Source organism: Sebastes fasciatus, chromosome 20 (genome assembly GCF_043250625.1).
Source record: "Sebastes fasciatus isolate fSebFas1 chromosome 20, fSebFas1.pri, whole genome shotgun sequence".
NCBI lineage: Eukaryota > Metazoa > Chordata > Actinopteri > Perciformes > Sebastidae > Sebastes > Sebastes fasciatus.
In genome coordinates this window covers 14,848,039-14,871,844 of record NC_133814.1, presented here as the reverse complement: position 1 = coordinate 14,871,844, position 23,806 = coordinate 14,848,039, and the positions used below count along the sequence as shown (strand labels likewise).

At 38.8% G+C, this 23,806-nt stretch overlaps 1 protein-coding gene across 3 annotated transcripts in view; it reads right to left on the bottom strand.

Moving 5' to 3' along the window:
* Positions 1–4,199: 4,199 nt before the first annotated feature.
* LOC141758409 (leucine-rich repeat-containing protein 51-like) overlaps positions 4,200–23,806 on the bottom strand; it is a 34,754-nt gene continuing 15,147 nt past the window's right edge. The window contains exons 2-5 of one of the 3 annotated variants that reach the window (XM_074619776.1): positions 11,734–11,861; positions 11,091–11,296; positions 10,624–10,772; positions 4,200–4,508 (exon numbers count right to left, since the gene is read on the bottom strand). In XM_074619776.1, coding sequence (XP_074475877.1) covers positions 4,472–4,508; positions 10,624–10,772; positions 11,091–11,296; positions 11,734–11,812 — 471 coding nt within the window. In that variant the 5' untranslated portion in view covers positions 11,813–11,861 and the 3' untranslated portion in view covers positions 4,200–4,471. Of the gene's footprint in view, positions 4,509–8,956; positions 9,240–10,623; positions 10,773–11,090; positions 11,297–11,733; positions 11,862–23,806 lie in introns of those variants that run through there. The other 2 variants (XM_074619774.1, XM_074619775.1) reach the window with 2 other exon arrangements.

Below are 23,806 nucleotides of genomic sequence, written 5' to 3'. Positions count from 1 at the left end.
CCCCTCTCTTAAACAACTAAGTTAAATAAATGTAACAACTTTAGTGACTTTTCAGATTCAGGTTATTAATACAAAATATAATGAACTAATAAATGGTGATGTATTATTATAGATTAAACGACCCGGCAGTATATAAAGTTATTAAAACGACCTCCACATTTACCAGCTGCAACGTTTAAGCGATGAACACTTTAATCATGCATCAATATCTACAAAGTAGCAAAAAAATATCTTTTTAAATAGTTTTCTATACAGACTTTTGTATGAATTATCCAGTAAGTGTGCTATTATGATTTTAGTTATACATGTGCAACTCTAATATTGACAACCTCAGAGCAGACAAATCCTAGCAGACCCCCTGTGATCTTTGACACCCCCCTAATGGGGACCCGGACCCCAGGTTGGGAAACACTGCTTTATAGAGGTATACTGAGTACACTATAGTAATAACACAATGTTGTTGCCATTCCTCTCCTTTAACCAAGATGTGTTACCTGCAAATCGGCAAAACTGTCTTCTCATTATACCATGACAAATTCCCAGTATTAAAAAGTGATGCACAATCCCAGAGTGCTCGGCAGCAGTCACGGAGCAGACTACTGTGGCTGTAATAATGCAGTTCAACCACAATTAGTTGTCATTCAGGGCTTTATCTTCTGCTAATAAGATATGGGGATAGGAAGAGTGATAGCTGTAAGATGGCCATCTGCTCGGTGATATTACAGCGCATTTAGTAATTACTTTATTTTGTAATTTGATGGCAAAGTTCAGATAAAATGGATTAAGCTGTCCAGTTTATGCTCCTGTATGACTACCTGTCCATCCATCTGCTCTGTGGGATTAAAGTGTAGTTGCTGTATGTGGCGCCCAATGCAGCAATAACTGTACATCTACTGTACATCGATTTCTAAATGAACCGTCCCTGTTGGTTATAAATTGATCTGGTCAACCGTAACAGTTACAGACTAACTCTAATTTCAAATCTGATTACACAATCAAAGGATTGAAATTACTACCAGTAAAAGGGGTTTGCAGGCAGAGGGCCAGGCCAATTATAGCCCCTATACCACTGTGATCTTACTTGTGTGTCCATCTGCTCTGCTCTGCTCCGTGGGATTACACCAAATCCTATTGAGCTCAGGGAATGGCAGCCAAGATCGGTAGGCCTGAACTAATCATGACAAACCACAAGTACAAGAGAGGTTTGTCTTTTCCAACAAAGCACAAGATGGATAAAAAGGAATTATCATTTACCGCTCGCTAATCTGAGTTGGTACAATTAGTCGTAGGTGGCGTACTGAATGTCTGCCATTATGGATATAAAAAGTGGTGCAGCGCAGAGCACAAAGCCTTAGAGTCTGCTGGTTCAAGGTACCGTAACATCACAGAGGATACAGTTGATTTCATAATATTATTGATCCATAAAGGTTCTTTCCACTTGCTTGACTCCAGAGGAATTAGAGACACTGCAGTGCAGAAGTCAGTTACAAAAGCAAGTAAAAGTTGTCATTTTTATAAAAAACTGCCTGTTGTTTTCATCCACGTATATATATATACACCGAGGTCACCCTCTCTCTCTCTCTCTCCTTCCCTTAGACCAAAAGCTCTAACGCTAAATGTGATTCTATATATTTGCATAGCAAATGGTTGTTTGCTGCTTTAGTTAATGCGGTAATGGAGAACCTTTAAAGTTTTTTTATCTTGCAAAACTGAAAAATACCGTTTGAAAACACTTATGATGAAGCAAGAATCTTACTTTTGCTTGTCAAAGTTTGTTTGTGAGAGTGAAATGGGCTCATTGTTGCCACTTGTGGCTGTTGGTGGTGTTTTTTCCGCCCTCCGGCCTCAGGGGGTAGTAGTGAGCACATTATGGCTTGATGCACCATAATGAGGAAAAGAAGATACTGCTCTACAAAACTTACTTGGACAAGCAACATAACGGTGAGATTTATGGTTTGCAAGAGAATAGACTTTAAGGATGAGGACTAACTGGTTGGTTTTGCAAAATGTATGTCTGGTTAACCGACCCGCTTCTGTTAAGCTGGGGACACACCAACCCAACATCAGAGAACTAGCAGCGATGAAGGCCACCTGTTTGTTTCGTTGTTAGACAAAACCAGGTCGACAGATGCTCAACGACGGCCCCAAACTGTCCGACGGCCGACCACAGGTTTGGTGTGTCAGGGCTTTTAAAGTGAGGACGCCTCCCTAAGCTTTCCTATGGGACCTTTCAAGACTGTCTCCCACGCAGTGAATGAGACGGTCCCTAATGAGGCTAGTGGTATATCTGTTTCAATAACAACTTCTTCCATTATTGCTAAAGCAATAGGCTGATCTTTAGTCATTAAGGAAACTTAAGACTGCAAAATTTCTGTTCCAAGTTATTTTTAATATTTATGCAGGAGCAACAGAAAGCATCTAGACAGGAACTGTCGTGGGATGTGCGCGGCACAGGACCGGAAGGCTCTGCAACGGGTGAATAAAAAACTTCCCAAAACATTATTGGTACCCATCTACTAAGCATCAGGGATATCGGTGAGATGAGGCGCCTGCGCAGAGTCCAAAGGATACTAAAAGACAACACCCACCCCAAGTCATGGCCTGTTCATCCTGCTGCCGTCTGGTAAGCAATACAGATATATCCGCTGCCACCTTAACTACAGAGCAGCTTCTTTCCTCAGGCTGTGAGACTCCTCGACTCAACGACATCCTCTGCACAACACCATAATTATTTGACTCTTTTCATTAACCTCAGCTCTACATACAGGATCTAGATTGCACACTGTTCTATACATTTCACTGCATCTGAGAAATGTACAACTATTCTATTATGCTGGTCTTCTTATACACATTACCATACTATTACCTTTGTACTACCCTCACTCACACTAAAGTTTTTTGCACTATAACTTGCGATTACACTAATATTGCACATATTGTACTCATTTTTGTGTATGTATATGTATTTATATACATTAGGGTTGTCAAAGTTAACGCAGTAATAACGCGTAATTCGTTTTAACGCCACTAATTTCTTTAATGCATTATATATAATTGATCTCAAGCTAAGAGTGAAGATACTGCTATCATATGAAATTACAAAACCTAAGGAATCCATTGGTGTGCCAACCATGTCATACTAACTTGTAGCAAATGAGGCTAAATAACGATCCAAACATGCGCTAAATTTTGGCATGGCCATTTTCAAAGGGGTCCCTTGACCTCTGAACTCAAGATGTGTGAATGAAAATTGGTTCTATGGGTACCCACGAGTCTCCCCTTTACAGACATGCCCAATTTATGATAATCACATGCAGTTTGGGGCAAGTCGTAGTCAAGTCAGCACGCTGACACACTGACAGCTGTTGAGTTTGACATGTTATGATTTGAGCATATTTTTATGCTAAATGCAGCACCTGTGAGGGTTTCTGGGCAATATTTGTCATTGTTTTGTGTTGTTAATTGATTTCCAATATTAAATATATACATACATTTGCATAAAGCAAGCATATTTGCTCAATCCCAGTATTAAATAATGCGCGTATCGGAATAAACAGCCTACTTCAAATAGGCTGTTTGTGCCGATATGCGTGGGTTATAAACCATCTCATAATGTGTCAGCATTGCCTATGTTTTTTGTATTTCAAATTGACATAGCAATTTAATAAAAGGCTTTTTAATGTTTTCCTCGAAGAGTGTCTAGGACCTTCATTCTTTTGTGAAGTTTTGTGTTCCCTGCCAAAGAGCACCTTAATTACACTAGTTTGATATTCCGAGCACTCCAGACCGTTTCTCTTTTTAGAAGAGTATTAAATGCTTGACAAATCTACCTTTAAGGTACATTTTGAACATATAAAAAACAATTAATTTAACAGCCCTACCCTATATGTATGTATATACATTAGAGCATGCATTGTCCTATTTTCAATCACTGAATATCAGTCGGTTCTTTTTCTTGTAAGAATCTGTGAGAAACTGAATTGTAATGAGCGCAGGCATCAGCATAGATTTTATAATCTGTATTCTGTTTGATAACAGAAGCAGTAAAGGATTCATTCATCAATGAAATCAAACCAAATGTTAAGAATGAGAGCAGCAGACACGCTGAGACAATACAGACAGAGAGCGCGATTTAGACAGAAAATGGAAAAAAGTGGAACATGAAAGAAAACATTATATTTATTCTGCTTGCCGTCGTTAAATCCATCTAGTGCTGGAGCCCAGTGCATTCGGTCGAGCAGATGTTAATAGCTTAACAGGGCTAGGCAGTAAGTGTTTAATTAGGTCTGGGAGAAATGATTTATTCAACACATCTGGGCACATGAAACAACACTCTCCGGACTCTGTCCTTTATGACTCTCGAGCAGGATTCCCTCCTCAACCTGGAAATATAACTGCCTGGTGCAGCTTGGCGCTTTCAGTCTCGACAAGCAGAATCCCTTATAAATGCCGTCTGTGTCCTGCAGTGATGTCATATCTCCTGAAGGGAGAGCGGAGAACAACTGCACCTAGTGGGAGGAGAGGCACGGCAGGGGGTGTGTCAGTGACGATCAAGCGGTGCAGTACAGTTTTAGTGTCGAGGATTACTGGGATTTGTGCATGTCGCCTGCCTGCTCAGACCACATCAAAGCAACACGGCGCCTAGGTGCAGTTCTGCTCCGTCCTTTTTATGGATGATAGCTCTGACTTTGATATTTCCCTCAGGCAGGAGTAAGGAAGACACATTTTTCTTCTCACAATATGCATGTGTGGCTGTGGTGGAGAGTGACCACTTAACCACAATGATGCAGGACTGTGGACTGTCACGGTGCTTTATACACATCAAAGATAGACTGGCGGATGCAACTTGCCTGATATCATTGAACTGGGAAAAAGGGTTCCTCTTGGACAGGGAAATCTCATGTTTAATTTAATTTAAAGTGCCATGTATTTGTTTGTAGCTATTTTTGCACCTCCAGCACAAGGACATCTTTTGGCAGATGTGTTCTGGTCTCTCCTTTCCACTATAAAATTGTCAGACTGTCACACTGCCATGGCGCACACTGTATGTTTTGGAAGGAAAGGAAAACAGGTAACTTGCCTGGCTGTGGCTTGTGCCAGCTGCTACACACCGACTGATAATTTGTTTCTAACCACAGCAATGCAGTTGCACTGTGACATCTGGCCATGGAAATGTCCACCAGTCAGTCACCAGGACCTGTGTGCTGTTTTTTTTTTGGCCATCATTGTGTTAAAGAAATAAAGTATTATTAATCACGAATAACATCGTTAACTCGACTGTTGACAAATACACTACTAGCTGCATATTTGTGGTGCATTATATTTGCACCTTGCCACTATCCACCTTCAGGATAATAATATCATTTTTCCACTTGGTTAAGCCGGTCTGCACACTCTCTACTCAATCTGGTGAGTCATTTTCATCATGCACGACTGTGATTGGCACAGCTGTTTATTAAAAGTTATGAGATGAGGAATGTGACTGAGATAATGATTAATTACTACACCCTTCCAATTTCTATTGCGCTCCAGTAACACATTATCATACCTGCTATGAATGACAAATCTGCAAAGATAGGTGACGGGATGTAAAAATACAGATTTTGATTTAAGTTTCAGGTATTTCATTCTGCTTTTTGGCTCAACTGCTTAACAGCTATATTTGCAATGTAGTAACAACATAAAATAACAACAGACAGCTTTATTGCTATTTCATCTAGCTCATTTTCATGGATATCAGTATAATCAGTGTAATTACAAATAAGTGGTATTGTTTTACAAAAGTAATAAACCACCTTATATCTACAGAATATCTAATATTTAATCGCATGATTTTCCATGATTAATCGTGATTAATCATAAATTAATCGCACATTTTTATCTGTTCAAATTGTACTACTCACTCGCAACGCACACATTACATTACGCTCCCCTTATACCACCATAATATGTAAACATGTGGATACATGACGGTGCTGTAGGTAGACAGTAAACTCACTATCGATAATGCTGCATTGTGAACAAAAAATCTGTGTTGAAATCGGCAGGAAAAGAGCTAGTTAAAGCGAGGGGCAATTGATTTACATTATGATGCGTTCAGGCTCTATTCAGTAAAAATGAGGGCAAAGGAAAATTCTAACCTTATCATGATGTGTTCAAATGTAATCTTGTAAAATGTAGTTTTTTGGCAAGAAACTTGAATAAATCCAAGGAGATGTTTTCAAATAGAAAACAGAGAGAGAATTTTGACCTGTTTAACTTCAATATAAAAATGTGTGCCGCTCTAAACATCCTGCTACATTGATTTGAATGGGAATGTCCATTCTACTTCTATGGCCCAAACAATGCATATTTAATAACACTACCGTAGACGTTAGCCCTCAGACTAACTGTTTAAGTGTGAGGAAAGGCTGTGTTGTCCTTTGGGACACTTTTCAGCCTATGTCGCAGGGCTATAAATACTATACTCATTTGGGTCTTTATCCTAGATCAAAATAAAAGGGAGCACATTCTTTATTAAGCTAACAATAACTTTACCCAAGAGCTGGCTCTGTTCTCCTCTGGAGGAAAGTTAGCCCAAACAATACAGATTTAACAGCACAACTGTAGACGATAGCCCTCAGGCTCAGACTGACTTTATAAGTGTGAGCATGAAGCGGCATTGACCTGGGACGTCATTATGAGCCTGTATATTGCAGGGCTATAAATACTGTATACGGAGTGAAATAAAATGAAATACATGTGGAGAAAATATCATTTCAGGTTTAAAACAGCAGGATTACAGCTGTAATTATATGTCTACTAAAACGGTTTACATTACTGCTAAATAACAATATTATTTTTAGCATCATTGGGCATAAATTCCATAATAACCTTTCAGCATATTGTAATTCAAGTGTTCTGAGAGATAACTAGACTCCTGCACCTCCTCATGGCTGTTTTCAGGCTTTAGAAAATATAGCCAGTGACGGGAGACTTTGGCCAATCACAGGTCATTTCAGAGAGAGCGCGTTCCTATTGGCTGTTCATTAAACTGATCCGTTGAATTTCAGAATTACCTGTCTCATGCACTACTGTCAGGATATAGTAACCGTTTCATATAAATAACTTTTTTAATCATTTAACCCTTACTCGGATACCATGACCTGGATGACTTAGAACCTTCACAAAACTAATCATATTTGCTCCAATTCTACCCACTGCTGCTTTAAAGCATTGCAGTTCACTACCGCCTTCAACATGTGAGATTGAAAAGCACAGTTGAAATATCAACAATGAAAGTGACATCCAGGTACAGTAGCTAACCAGCAGTTAAAATCTATAAAGTACATATGAGTGTTTCCTCAAGCGCTGAGGAATCCTGCTGAGAGCAGCTGCCATCCTGACCAAAAGATATTCATTGATATTGGCTTCACTGCACAGTTGGAAATACATGGTCTAAACGCAGTTTAAAAGAACCACGTTAGCACAGGTTTCAAAGGAAACTGAGGTCTGAATACCGTCATAGAGAATCACTTTGAACAATTATCAATATCAGGTCTAAATTCAGTTACAAACAATTTCATTAGTATTGGTTTCAGCGGCCAGCTTTTCAGTCGCATGATCTAAATGCTGATTCAGGGGCATTTTCATCCCACCAATTAAAGGTTTTGCAGGGGGGAAACACTGATACACAATTCTGCACCACATAGAGCCTGGAGGACAGCCAGTTAAATCAGCCTCAGGGCTGAATTATGGTCCACATTTCTTCTCTAACAAGACCAGACAGTAATAGCAAGAGACCCAAAGCTGTTTACAATGTAAACTGAACATTTCACATTCATATTAGTGGTGTTATTTGTGTCTATGTATGTGTGTGTGCGTGATTGTACTCGCATTCATGCGTGTGTCTGTAATTGGGTTCTGATTGCCAAACCTATCCCCTATTCACATTACATATACAGTGTACAGTACATACACACACACATACAGAGCTGTTATCGTTCAGATTCAGTTCATGTGACCTATAACTGTACTCTTGTTGTCACATAATTAGAACCCCCAAAGGGCACACAGATAAGCAAAACATAGAAGTTGTGTAGTCGGAAAAACGGGTCTGAGGGAATAAGTAAATCAAAGTAAATCAAAAGGCATGAATAGTTGGCTACCATTAAAGGAACTATCTATGATCCCGCTGTATTCTGGTGCTGTTATAGACTTGTTTACATCAGTAATATTTGTAAACTAAGAAGGGCAAATATCCTCATATTTTATGACCAGTTGAAAAACACAATTGTAGCAGGCTCAGTTTCTCAGAAAACCTAAGGAATCCATTGGTACCAACCACGTCATACTAGCTTGTCACGAAGGAGGTTAAATAACGCTCCAAACTTACGTACAATGACCATTTTTAAAGGGGTCCCTTGACCTCTGACCTCAAAATATGGGAATGAAAATGGATTCTATGTGTACCCACAAGTCTTCCCTTTACAGACATGCCCACTTTCTGATAAGCGCATGCATTTTGGGACTTGAGTTTGCCATGTTAAGATTTGATTATATTTTTTTATGCTAAATGCAGTACCTGTGAGGGTTTCTGTACAATATTTGTCATTGTTTTGTGTTGTTAATTGATTTCCAGTAATAAATAGAAACATTTGCATGAAGCAAGCATATTTGCCCACTGCAATGTAGATAAAAGTATTAAATACCTGATAAATCGCCCTTTAAGGTGCATTTTGAACAGATAAAAATGTGATTAATTTATGATTAATCTTGGAGAATCATGTGATTAATCAGGATTAAATATTGTAATCGATTGACAGCCCTATTTCTAACTATAAGTTAAATATGTATGAGAATAAATCCACACTTTATATGATCAACGAATGGTACCAGGATATCAGTAATATCATCATTATGTTGTTCAGTCAATTTATCCATGATAACTCCAAAAGAAGTAGCCAGGCAAAAAATATTTAATTTCACCAAGCTTTACTGGCATCATTTAATTAATCAATTCCACGAGACTTTAGGGAAAGAAAATATTTCATTCCAAGGTACAGTAGTCTCGGCAGTTGGTTAAAAATCGATTAATCAAATGAAGGACTTAATGAGTTGGCGACAGTCACCCGAGACTCCACGGTGTTTTGCCACGGTTGCTGCAGGGACGCCAAATATTTGCCAAGCGTCGCTCCGCAGGTGTCACAACACTGAAATCCAACGTCTTCAACTGAGGCAGGGCAAAAATCACAGAACTTCTAAACACACACACACACACACACACACACACACACAAACACACTGAATTAAATCCAGGCTCCATGGACATTTTGTGCGCCACCATATAATAAACTAAAAAGGTAATGCTGAATAAAGAAGATATCTTTCAGTCTATGTAAAGTAGACCTTGTCTGTACTTACCTGTTTTTTCTCATAAGTGATAGTGTGGTATGAGATGAAAATGAAATCAAGAAAATGAATGCATGAAGAATCTAACCGATAAAGGATGACCTTCTTTCTCTGTGTGTGTGCGTGTTGTTATGCAGATGGGAACATTGATATCAACTGTAATATGTGCTTGATCTCCACTTAAGAACCTATTAAAATGTCCCCTAATTGCTTGCTAAGCATCTGTTAAGTAAGTAAGTAATTACATTTACTCAAGTAGTTAAGCACAGTTTTACTGTTTAGCTGTAAAATGAACGTTCGCTCCGGCTGGTATTTCTTGGTATTTCCTCAACTGATCTTAACATGGCTGCCGGGTCACAAACTTTCTCATTTTACAGCTAAACAGTACACTACAAGATGTTTCTGAAAACATTTGAGGTGAGAAACAGGCATTACAGTAACGGAACATTAATTAATATTTGATCAGCGCTGCCTAGTTTGACCGTTTGATTGGAGTTTGCGAGTGATTGACAGCTGCTCAGAGACGGCCGACTCTAGCTCGGCTCTGATTGGTTGTTTTCCTCCGGTCTGTGAAATCTTGCAGATGCCATCAGGAGCCCCGGAGGACACAGAGGCACATCATTTTTTGTCAGATTACCTGTCTCATGCACTACTGACAGGATATAGTATAAAAATAACTTTTTAAAATTCTACCAATTCTACCCACTGCAGCTTTAAACCAGTTGTTTCAATTGTGAACCTGTACAAAAAAGCGGTATCTGGTTGAGACTTCTTGTCACGTTTCAGATGTCTATGAGTTGTTCCACAACCTCTCAGATGGTTTCAGATAAATAACAGCTTGAGGCACAAAGAAGTTAAACTCTCCAATATTTCACTATGAGACAGATATTGTTTTTTCTTCTTTCCCTCCCCATTAATCATCTCATGACCGCCTAGATTTATCTTATTTGGGAACCAAATGGACTACCTAAATGTAAAGTCTTTAAAAGTAGCTCCACCTTGACTAACTACAACAGCTTTTGGTCTTTCTGGTTCTATTATGCTCAATCAGATTCAGCTCTTTTTATGAGCCAAAAACAATGGCCAAAAATAAAAGCAAAAACATCAGCCAAGCAGAACGTATGTGTGTGTGTGTGTGTGTGTGTGTGTGTGTGTGTGTGTGTGTGTGTGTGTGTGTGTGTTAGTGAGTTTGGGAGAAAAACTGTGTAAACTGAAAGAAATTGAAGTCACCACCTGTAGTTCTTCTGTTTTTCTATGTCATTTCCATGTAGCGTGATGGTGCGTAGATGCTGCAGGGTCCTCAGCTTGTCAACATCCGACAGCATCCAGATGCCGTTGCCATGAAGGTACAACACACGCAGTTCATGCAGCTCGCACAAAACCTGGAAAACAAACACCTGTATGAGCCAATTTAAGAGAGTGAAGTCATTCAGGCATAACACTGGTAGAAGGTTATAGATAATCTGCAAAAAAAAAAAAAAATTAGAGCATCCTTGGAAGTGAAATGTAAATACTAATACAATAAGTATAGTGTAAAGAGGTGTAATATAGTATAAACATTGATAAACAAAATTTTAAACGTTGGAGAGGACAATGGCTGACAATAAATGAGTGATATTTGTGGGTGATCACGGGTCAAAAAGCTAAGAAATACAGGAAGCAAACGTACAAGCCATGAGAAAATAAAAAAAAAGTCTCACCGGGTCTATGCAGCTGATTTCGTTAAACGACAGGTCCAGCCAGCCGAGCATCGACGGTTGAGCCAGGAGGCTGTTAACAATGTACTGGAGGCCACCGAGGTTAAAGATGCTGTTGTTATTGAGACGCAAACAGCGGCTCAGGTACTTCTCCTCCGAGTTCATTTTTAAAGGTCGCCGGCCAATTCGGGGTTTCTTTGACAGCGCACCTACACCAAAAATAAAGCAATCCCAGTGAATATGAATTAGTGACAATGTTTTTCTTGAATATTTCTATTCATATTTATGCTGCTAAATCTGTTTATTCAAGGTGATGCAATGCAGTCAGGATGTGCTCTTTACACTTTATGGTTTGGAGTACATTTTATGTCAAATAATTTAACACTCTAGTCTATTTTTGGTGCCTATGTGACAGCACGTGGACAAGACAGTAAATACAAGGTATAAAACTTTCATCACAGTAAGGCTACTTGACATGAAGAACACTCCGCTAAAGGATTTCATTAACTAGAAATGCAGAAGGGCTAAAAATAACACCTTTCTATGGTACGTTAATGCTATGATAAATGTTAGCATACTTAACAGTTATTACCGCAAGGCTCAGTGCCCAGGAGAACTGCAGGTATATATAAAGATACGATACTACCTGTAAGAAAGGTGATGTCGTGAAATGACAGATCCACTGGAGGGCCATCCATGTTTTTAGTCTGAGGGTCTTCACACATCTCCAGCAACAGCAAAATGTCCAGATGAAACTACAGAACTTCCATAAACCTTTTTAAAGTATAAAATATAAACATACGGGTCCAAATAAACTTAAAAAACAACAAAAAACTGTTTCCTAGCAACTACAAACTGTTTTGAACAACTGAAATTTGGCTAGTCTCACTCACACATGATCATTATTTTTCAAGTAATTTCATAGAATGATTTGTTCTGCGGAAACCTATTTTATTTTAAAGATAATTAAAATGAATAACTAATAGGGCTGTCGATAAATTTGAATATTTTATTGCAATAAATTGCATGATTGTGAATAGTTAATCATGATTAATCGCAAATTAATCGCACATTTTGTGTCTGTTCAAAATGTACCTGAAAGGGAGATTTGTCATGTATTTAATACTCTTATCGTGGTATATTTCTGTTGTGTTCTTTATACTATGACAGTTTTTGCTAAAATTGGATTTTTAAAAATCGCAATATATCGCCTTGCTTACAGTATCGCAATATATTGCAATATGTTCAATCATTACCCCTGTATCATGATACATATCATATCACCAGATTCTTGCCAATACACAGCCCTAAGTGCTGCTAGGCTGAGTTTTTGGACAGACCCGTGTCCAGTCTTTGAGTGAAGCTAATCAACCCACCTGCTATCCACTGTGAATTAGTTTTCACAGTAAAAATTCCCCAAAGTCAGAAAGCCATTGTTTAAAAAAATAAAAACATTAGAATGAGCATGAAACAGTAACTGCAACCTGTGAAGAATAAAGCAATAACATTTGGTAAGTTGATCATTAAATTCAGTCAGGTCTGTCGGGAGCAGTGGTTAGGACGAATTAATGCACACAGTGAACGGTTCAGAAACAGAACTGAAAAGGTTGTGTCACCTTAACACATATTTGGGCAAGAAATAGCGGCTCATTGAGTCGCCTGTCGCCTAAAGCAAGAAAATACTAAACTCAAACCCACTGACAACCTCAGGCCTTTCTGCATGTTCTCCTGTGGGATTCCTCTGAATGCTTCAGTTTCCTCAAACAATCCAAACACACGGAGGTCAACTGAACCAGCTCATCCATGGAGCTAAGTCCGAATGTGTCTATATGTTGTATACTTTGGGAGTGCACTTAACCTTGTGCACCTTCACCTTCTTTGGCTATGATCCAGTGGCCCAGAACTGGACAAGCTGATTGAAGATAAATAAAAAGAGCTCAGAAAAATACAGAATATGAGTTTGAGAGGGCAAACAGAGGACGAGTTTAAAAAGAGGATGCTGACAGAGGGAAGAGGTGATGATGGGAAATTACATCCATCAGATTTTGTTTTTCCTCACCTTGTCGCTCAATCAAGATGCAGGTGTGTGTGTGTATGTGTGTGTTTGTGTAGCTTCACTAATAGCACAATAGCATCTCATTGATGGAGTAAAGGCAGTCCTTCAATGAGATGTAGGAAAAAAACAGACAGGCGTACGCACGATGAGACAAAGTCAAGGACGCAGACGGAGGCAGACTGGCTGGAATCAGGGTATTTGTGACCGGATTTCTTGGGTGTCAGACTGTCTGAAGTGAGTGGGAGAAGGTTTTATAGTGTGTATTTATGAGGTACTTGCTTAAGCTTTCTTACAGCTGATTTTTGATTTAAAAGACCTATTGTTTATTATGGGTGGGGAAAAAAATCTATATTTTGCGTGGCAATATTGTATCGATACACGGACGTCAAGTATATATCTTTTATTATATAAACTATTAACGTCTAAACAATACGGCCGCTATTCTGTCTGTCAGATGTTGTAGCGGGCTCAGTCTTCAAGCAAGTTGTTAGCTTGTCGGGATTAATGATAAATAAGATTCCAAAGTTACGCTAAATTTTGGTGAGGAAAAACTGCCATGGCCATTTTCAAACGGATTCCTTGACTTCTGACCTCAAGATATGTGAATGAGAACTCTGAGATAAACAGAGTGAAAACTGTATTAGATAAAACAAATGTTGACAAACTGCATAATTTGCAATTGAAAATAATAAATCGCAAAATATCGCAATTAGGGCTGTCAATCAATTAAAATATTTAATCACGATTAATCACATGATTGTCCATAGTTAATCTTAGTTATCTGTTCAAATTGCACCTAAAAGGGAGAATTGTCAAGTATTTAATACTCTTATCAACATGGGGAGTGGGCAAATATGCTGCTTTATGCAAATGTATGTATATATTTATTATTGGAAATCAATTAACAACACAAAACAATGAGAAATATTGTCCAAAAAACCCTCACAGAGTACTGCATTTAGCATAAAAAATATGCTCCAATCATAACATGGCAAACTTTTGAAAATGACCATGACCATGTTTTAGCTTTTTCAGTTTGAAGCGTTATTTAACCTCCTTCACGACAAGCTGATATGACATGGTTAACATGGTGGTACTAATGGATTCCTTGGGTTTTGTAGTTTCATATGATTCCAGTATCTTCACTCTAGCTTTAAAACTGAGCCAGCTACGACTTAAAAATCGGAAATTGCGTAAATGCATTAAAGAAATGAGTGTCATTAAAACAAATTTGCGTTAACGCGTTATTATCGCGTTAACTTTGACAGCCCTAATCGCAATATATCTTATCACAATACTCAGCATATCTCAAAATCGCTAGTATCGTGACTTAAGTATCGTGATAACATCGTATCGTGGGGCCTCTGGTGATTCCCACTCCTAGTGTTCATGAATCTAGAACTGCTTATTAACATGGGGTAACTCAGGAGACGATGTTGTCACTGGTATGTGTGTCTTTCTCTTGGCTGAATTCATAGACGAGGAAACGGGGTCATTTTAGTTGAATAAAATATCAAACAGGAGTCCCAGTATCCCTCAAAATGCAGGCTTATGTCCAGACCAGATGGAAAGATCTGGACTCAACTGTAGCACTCTTTCCTCTTTCCCTCTGCAACTGCCATCTACTTGCCCTTGAGTGACACGCTTAGCCCCCCATTTATTACATCAGCAAACAGTATGAGACTGAAGCACCTCAGAGGTGTGAACGTGTCGTTTTTAAACTGGGATCACATAGTGTTATAAAGTACTGAATATGCATAATGATACAGTGACACTAGAAGATGTACTGTAGGCTACAAAATAATCAGCATATAAAACCAGGGGGGAAAAACCCTGCTACCGGGAGAAGATGAACACCCACAGGCAAAATGTGCAGTCAGAAGCAGGTTGGAACAGCACGCACAGCTGTTGTGTTCACTGTTGCTGGTTGACGTGTACACCACCATGAAGCAGGTGGAGTTCAGTGAACATCTAGCGTGTTTTGGAGTCGGTTTAGGGGAGAAAATTGGCTTTCTTTTAGATTTTCGGAGGCATTTGATACAAATCATACAAATATTGATGGGGACAAATTTCCATTTTTCATGTATTGAGGATTCTGTGAGACATTCACTCTGATATCCTCAAGAGTTAGTCACATAATACAAGCACAATATAATGAAAGATATTCTAAGTTTAGACACTGGTGGTCTCAAAAGCTAATATGAAAAGGTCAAAGCAATATGAGAAGTTGTCAGAAAAGGTGTGATTCTTATAAAATATTTCCCTGAAATGGTCTTTTTGGTAACTCTATCATTGCATCTCATCTGCTTCAATTCTTATCGACTAAAAAAACATTAATGTAATCTGTGCCCATTATTAATGTTGTGTTTGGGTTAGAAGAACAGGATCAGTTGAGTTGGGGAAGCCTTCAGGAATGTCATTAATACATTAATTTCTTGCGCATTTGCAATAATAGGTGGTCTTTTGCAGGCAAGGAGGCTCAAGAAAAGCACTTGAGGCTGCACTGTGGCATGTAATCTGCAACAACACAACCACAGCTGCGTCACACCAACTCTCATGGTGTAGGTGCATTTGTTTGCAGCCACAAAATAACCAAAGGCACAAGCACAAGCCAGAAAAAAGGACTCGCAAGCAACAACAAAAAAAAAGGCATCATGGCTGCATTTGCATTTCCATTTCCATATAAACACAAAAACACAGTCTGTTACGACTGCAAACATTTCCAGTAGATTTCACGCTCTTCTTCTAAGTTTCTTGGTCTCCACATTTAAGACAAAGTATATTTCCCCATGTTAAAATGTAATAATATCAATTGTGTATGTCGGCCTGAGGCTTTCCCACTCACTTCAAACAATAAGGAACATAGGACTAAACAACGCAATGTCCTCAGGTGATATTCTAACTGTAAATGTTTAATAAAACCAAGATAGGGATGCAACGATTGCAAAATTCTGAGCCGATAACCGATACCGATGTTTATTGATTTGCTGTTATTTATTCCCCTTTTGTGCCAGGGAAACAAAGACATCAATATTATGATTTTCTTTTTATGATTTTTTTTTTTATTTGTCATTATTTTGTGTTGTTAATTGATTTCCAATAATATATATATATACATTCATTGGCATAAAGCAAGCATATTTGCCCACTTCCATGTTGATAGGAGTATTAAATACAATACAAATACAATACAATACAATTCTCCCTTTACAGTACATTTTGAAAAGATACAAATATGTGATTATTTTGCGATTAATCGCGTATAACTATGGACAATCACGTGATTAATCGCGATTAAATATTTGAATCAATCGACAGCCCTAATACTGATGCTTTGTCAGACCCATCAGCGTCAGTTTTCAGTCACAGAAAACATATAATGTTGTGAGTTAAATAAAAACACTTTCTTAGGATTAGGCAACAAAACCACTTAGTTGGGTTTAGGAAAAAAAAATAAGGTTGTTGGACACAAACAAACAGCTGATAGTGAAGTGAACGTAACGCACGGGACACATACAGCGGTCTCCTTGGACGAAAGCCTTGTGTTTGTTGGACCCATCCACCTCAGTGTGTGTCTCTTTCGCTCTTTAAATACCGTCACCACAGTAATTTCCCTGTGCGTTTACCGTCGCACTAAAGGGCGCCTTGTGTGGCAGTATCGAACGCCGCCACGTCGCTATTTGACACTCTGGAACGAGAAACGGGCTGGTGTGGGAAGTAGCGAGCTGTGACTGCATCTGTTATCTGTAGATCCCCAGGCACGCCTAGTTAGCAGCTGAGCTTGTTGCAGGTTAAATATCCTTGATCCTATCGATCCCCTCCCCGATATGTTCCTGCCCGCGAGACTCAGTTACAGTCATGCTACTGTGGCACAATGCAAAAACAAATCAATAGTGCTTTCTCTGCTCACCTGCGCTCATGGTTTAAGGCCATTTCTTAAGCAAAAGTGCCATGCCATAGTTAGTTACACCCCACGAGAATTCAACAGGCGTCATCATCGCTCATGCCCTCTAGGAATCTCTGTTTTGCCCAAGGTGACAAGGAAATTCGCACATAAATGAATCACAAAAAGGTGATTAAGTGTGTACTGTATAAATACATTAATACATTCATACACACACCAAAAACCAGACCACAGCCACAACCCATATTTTGTGTTGCCCAAAGGGACATGGAGGCGATCTTTTAGGCTATTACACCTACACAAACTCCTAAACTTCTCTACCAGAGCTCTCAAGTCTTCTCCCTCATTTTGCCTTTTTGCCTTCACTCTCTTGAAAAGTACTTATCTTTTCCATTTTACTGCCTTTCTCTTGCTCTGTCTATTTCTCACCAATCACTCCTCTTTGTCCTCTAATATAGGTATGTGGCCCCATCTGTCAGGGCTTCTACCTGAGTGGCTCCAGTGATGACAAAACCATGACAGCACTTAAAATTCGGGCTCTTTTCTTTTTCCATTTCTGTTTTTCCCACTCATTCTCTCTCTGTATAAAACCCACTTCTCTTTTGCTCTTCATGCATACCCTCCCACACCCCTTCTCCGCCTCGTTCCGCCACTATCTCTCTTCCCCTGAACCTCTTCTCCTTTCTGTATTCCGTAAGAGGTCATGCTATTAGCCCGCTGGTCACTCAGCCTGCTCATGGCGTGGACACACATGGCTGCTTTCCTTGTATTAAAACTACACTGACAGTCAATCAGCTGCCCTCGAAGCAAGTCACTCCCTCAGATTCTTGGTTGTTTAGTCAGTCAGCCAGCCAGTCAATCAGTCAGTTAGCTGCTCTGTCAGATGGTCATTCGACCAGTCACACAAAGTATCAGTCATGTCAGTCAGTATGAGAGACAGCGCGAATCGAGCGGCGTTTCGGTCCATTAGTAAGGCAGTTAGACAGCTGATGCTGTACAGTGATGCTACTAATTAGTTACTCGCTCAGGTGTACAGTCGCTGCATGGTTGGAGACAAAAGCACACAATGTGAATGAGAAAAGTGTGATTCTGTTTTATACAGCATTGGAATTGGAATTGGTGTTTCACAACGAGACTGACATTTTGAGAAGAACACTCCATTTATAAGGTATAAAAACTATTTCATACAATTTGAGAATAAATTTAATACGAACAGCAACGAAAATTTAGCAGTAACTTTTTTTTTTTTTTTTTTTTTTATATTTGTACCTAACGCCCTTTTCCGACTTTATATACATGTACAGTATGCAGTATATGCATATGCATGAAAAGAGGCATGCGCATGCCGCAGTACTTGTGGGTCATAACTCTGTCCTTGAGAACTGTAGGTCCTCCATCCTCACTTACTAAAGTATGCGGAGCAAGGCCATTTTTCTAAGGGGTCCCTTGACCTGTGACCTCAACATATGTGAATGAAACCTCTGAGATGATCAGAGTCAATTTAGTAGATAAAACAGATGTTGACAAACTGCATAATTTGCAGTTGAAAAAAAGCTAATATATCGCAATATATCTTATCGCAACATTGCAAAATGTTTAAAATTGCAATAAGATCCTATCGTGACTTAAGTGTTGTGATTATATCATACGGTGGGGTTTCTGGTGATTCCCACCCTTAATGACTTGATAGTAAACTTGGGCGTTAACATGCGTTAATTTGCATTTTCTTTTGCTGATTTGAGGAAAATTTGCTCGACATTTGGATAGAAACCTGACTATAGACAAAAGACCAACTCAACATACATCTAGGCCTACTCCCATTCTAGAGTATACAGAAAAAGGACGCAATATGATGTCATATTTTTCCCACTGTTAAACCTGCTTATTCTTTTTCCACTATTCATTCTCACCCAGACAGTCACACAGCTTTTATTTATTTAAATATTCTTTTAAGCATGGGCTTCAAACCCAAAAGGTACATGGTTAAAATATGATGTTATAAATGTTACTTTGTGATATGTTTTTTTGTGGGCAGCTAAACTCATGAACCTATAAAGCTGTGTGAGCAGTGCGTGACGGCTACCTCGCTAAAACTACTGCGTGTCTCAAGCGTGTGGTGTCCACACTGGCAGCGTTTCTGCTGCTGCACTGCTACTGCCAGAGTGATATATTTGACTTTAGGACATCTCTGACTACATACATGCTGAAAATCAAACATTCTTACTCTATTAATTTAGATATTTTCCAAATTAAAAGTCCCTAGAAGTGTATGATTCAACTTTTTCCTATGGTCTAGTGTTAAAAGAGCTAACAAAAATCACAATAAATCACAATATCGAATCGCAATACTTGTAGAATCGCAATCCTTAAAAATCGCAATACATATCGAATCGGCACCCAAGTATTGTGATAGTTTTGAATTGGGAGATAGGTGAATCGTCCGAGCCCTAACAGATACACATATTAGCTTTGCGTTACACCTCATGTTGACTCAAAAAGAGCACTGGACGCTGAGCATTTTCTCCAAAGAGCCTCTAAAAAGATGGAAAAACTGAAAAGCTGCTCAACATTGTTCATAACAAAGCTCAGTCTCATCGTCCAGTCTTTTCTTCAAACCTTTATTCAGCCAAAGACCACTGGGAACACTTTTTTTTTTCAACGTAAATACCACCTATTTCACCCTCATTCAATTACACAAAGTGACTCCGGGGAGTTGCTCGATACAGCTACAGTGCAGCTCAGCTGGAGCAGGTGGGGTTAAGTGCTTTTGTCAAGGGCACCACCAGGGAGGTGTGTTGGAGAGGAGGGAACGTGTTACTCAAACACTACCTCTCGCTCAAAGATGAGGAGGGGCAGTCCAGTCACAAGCCAACATCTTCACCCTTAGATCACTAGAACTTAACAGCCAAAGAAATTTCACAGATTTGTTTCACAACTCTTTTTAGGATTAAAATATATACCTAAAAAATCCCAGTGCAGGTGCGCAGGCACATTACACTGATCCTGTTTGGTGCTTCTTTTGATGTTTTAAGTACGGTTGGTAAATCAGTAAAGTTCAGTTAATAAATTCACACCTTGCCAAGCAAGATCAGAGGGTGCTATATTTAAAAATGAAATGTCCTTTTTAATTTGAAACATGGATTTCCAGGAACCAGATAATTAGCCAAGCTGTTAATCATCGTCCTCGAGGCAGCGACGACATTACTTTTTATTTAAGGATTGAAAAATTACCAGGGGACTCATTTTTGATCTTTCTGCATTTGACAACGCAGTTCCGACATACAGTGAGTGTCGTTTCATTTCCTGTGTCTGTAGACGAGGCAGCTAAAACTACTTACATTTATTAAAAAAAAAAAAGTTAGGATCAGTGTTAGGGTAATAATTTTAACTGGAAACTGTTTTAACAAAAAAAATCTCCAAAAACTAAAACGTCAGAAGATTAAGTTTTAAAGTGAACCCGTGGTCACTGGAGGTGAAAATAACTACTGACTACAAACTCACCCATCACATGATTTATATGTCAGACACCTCCAGTAACTGTCTCATACAAATCCTAATATCGTTTGTAAATGGTCATTATTTCGCTCACGTTTCATACACATGGTGCCATATTTACATTTAAGATGCCATGCTCTTTTTAGCCCCCACTTTGATCCAGACTGAAATATCCCAACAAATATTGCATGGATTGCCATGAAATCTGGATCACACGTTCATGTTGCCCAGAGGATTATTCATAATGACTCTGGGGATCCCATGGCTTTACCTCTAGTGCCATCAGCAGGGTTTGGGCTTTTATCTCAACAACAGGATGGATTGCCATGAAATGAGAATTTGAAATATCTCAATGGAGTGGCTCAACATTTGGTACAGACACTGATGGAATGATGTTTATACCCTGATAATAAATCATTTTATCTAATACGTTGTGTTAATAATAACTCCATGTATACTTTTAAATCTTCTATGCATCTTTTATAAGCTTGTGTAACTTTATGACACTAAGACTGCATTTCACCCCTATGGAGAATGTATGAAGAGACTCGAAGGTCGTCTCTGTCTACCTGGAGTGAGGCCAGGAAGATGTAAACATGTCCATATAGAGAGTCCATTGTAGAAGAACTGAGACTGCCGAACGTCTACGAACTACAAAATGATAGAAGCACTGGTTTATGTTTACTATATTTAGAAAGGCGGCGAAGGTGGTGTCTAAATATAAGCGGAAAAAGTCTTTTCATATTACCGATAAAAACAACGAGATGCTGGAGCAACGCGACGGAGCTAGCGTCCTCGTGGCCAGCCAGCGACAGCGACAGAATGGAGGATTCTATCCTCCGAGAAATCCGTGATTTCAGGCAAGACAGCAAAAAACATGCTTGAAGACATTAAAGGAGAACTTGCAAAAACTAATTCAAGGTTAGATGAAGCTGAAGCGAGGATTCAAGGGAGCGAAAAGAGGTACCTAAAAGAGCAGCTGCAGGCAAGGCTAACGGATCAAGAGAGGTGCTCAAGGAGGGAAAACGTGCGGACATATGGAGTACCTGAAGGAGCTGAAGGCGGACATAACTAGCAATCATGACTTGAAGTTGACTATACGGTCTGTGTTCTTGTTTCTCTGTGCAGAACTCTTTCCATCGTGGTTCTGACCAATGCATTGTAATGAATTTGCCTTTAAAATATGATTGGTTTGCCCTCACCTGATTGGCCATCAAGAACTTCAGCTTCCAGACATTCACTGTCCCCAGACGATGAATCCTAATTTGGCAATCCTTCCCTCCGTCACCACCATGAGGACGGCATGTGATTTTGAGTGAGAAATATTGGATGGATTGCCATAAAATCTGGTACAGATATTCATGTTTCCTACAGGATTAATTACTTTCGTGATCCTTTGACTTTTCATCTCGCCCCATCATCAGGTCAAAATGTAATTTTATCCAGTACCTGACATTCCCATCACCCTCAGCTGCAACGTTGTTTTTTTGGGCTAATTAGCAATAGTTAGCACGGTAACACGCCACACTAACCTTTCACTCGAAGCACCGCTGTGTCTAAGTTCAGCCTCACAGACAAGTCTGCAGACTTGTAGTCTTGTTTTAAAGCTCACAAGGCACACAGCTCATTCTTAAATAACCTCATCCTCCGATATGCTGCTGTATTTTTCTTGTAGCAGCAGGCAGGGCTTTTTTTATGCCTTGTCAGACTGTTTTGATATTAGACACAAATCTAACATGTATATTGTAGAACAGAATTAGGGATTCAAACACTGAAATCCATTATTTAATAAGGATTATTTTAAGATACAGAAATCTTGTTTGCAATGTCAATGTGTTTTCTGCCATGTGTGAGCATCGTAAGCTCCAAGGGCTTAAGTACTGAATATATACAGCTTGAGGTTTGGTTTTATTAGAGAATTACTTTGTAAAACAGTACTGAGGGCAATATGTTCAAATATTTGCACTGGAATCTCCACTTTAGATTCGACGGTCTGAAAGCTTCTCACGTTTCATCACACATATAAGTTATATGAGAAATCAAAATCTCCATATGTGAGATTCCCCTGAATACACTTGACTCATACGCTTCTCTCAAAAGACTTTCCAATAAGAATCCAATAAAACTGGAGGTTTTACAAGCTTTTCTCTTGGATTTACTTTAAGCAACAAGTATCTGTTTATACCATGTTTATTTTATAGCTTATTTTGTAAATTGTACATTTTTTATTCTTATTTTATTCTAACGTTTATCTATTCTTTGTTATTATACTGTTTGCCTCGCACCAATAAGCCAAAGAAAATTCCTCGTGTATACCCCTTACACCTGGCAATAAACACCTTTCTGATTCTGATTCTGATTCTGATCTGAAACAAAACATCTAAGTACGTACAGTATGCCGACATTTAAAATCATTATTATGGAGAGTGAACAGACTGACTCGCAAACTGAAACAGCTCCAACATGAAAAAGAAAATGAATAGAAGTTCCTCATGAACTTCAAAAGAGTGTATCCCCAAGAGTACAGCCAAACGTTCTGCAGCTGTTTAAAATTAAAAGAGACAGACCTGAAATTTCATCTCCAAAATTAGATCTTAATTACAAAAATAAGACAAATGCAAAAATCTAAGTTCCCAGGAGTAAAAGTAAAACACTGTTTATGGCGGTACGCTAACGCAAATTAGGATAAAAGTGTTAATCGAGTGAAGCTCTGTTTAACTACCTCGAGCATCTGCGAAGGAGGTGAAAAAAATCATGCACTCCCTAGAGTTAAAAAAAAAACCTGACTGGAAGGTTCAAGGATCTAGGACAAAACATTGAAACAAGAAACACATGAATGTGTCATCATCACATCTGAAATAAAATCTTTTAAGGATGGAATGCAGAAAACAAAGCACAAATATGTACCCAGGAGTGAAATATAAAAAAGAAAGGGCTGCAGAAAAAAAGAGGGGATAACTGAGGGCACGACTTTGTATTAGGGCTGTCAATCGATTAAAATATTTAATCGTGATTAATCACATGAATGTCCATGATTAAATGCCATTAATTGCAAATTAATATCACATTTTGTATCTGTTCAAAATGCACCTTAAAGGGAGATTTGTCAAGTATTTAATACTCTTATCAACAAGGGAGTGGGCAAATATGCTTGCTTTATGCAAATGTATTTATCATTGAAAATCAATTAATAACACAAAACAATGACACATATTGTCCAGAAACCCTCACAGGTACTGCATTTAGCATAAAAAATATGCTCAA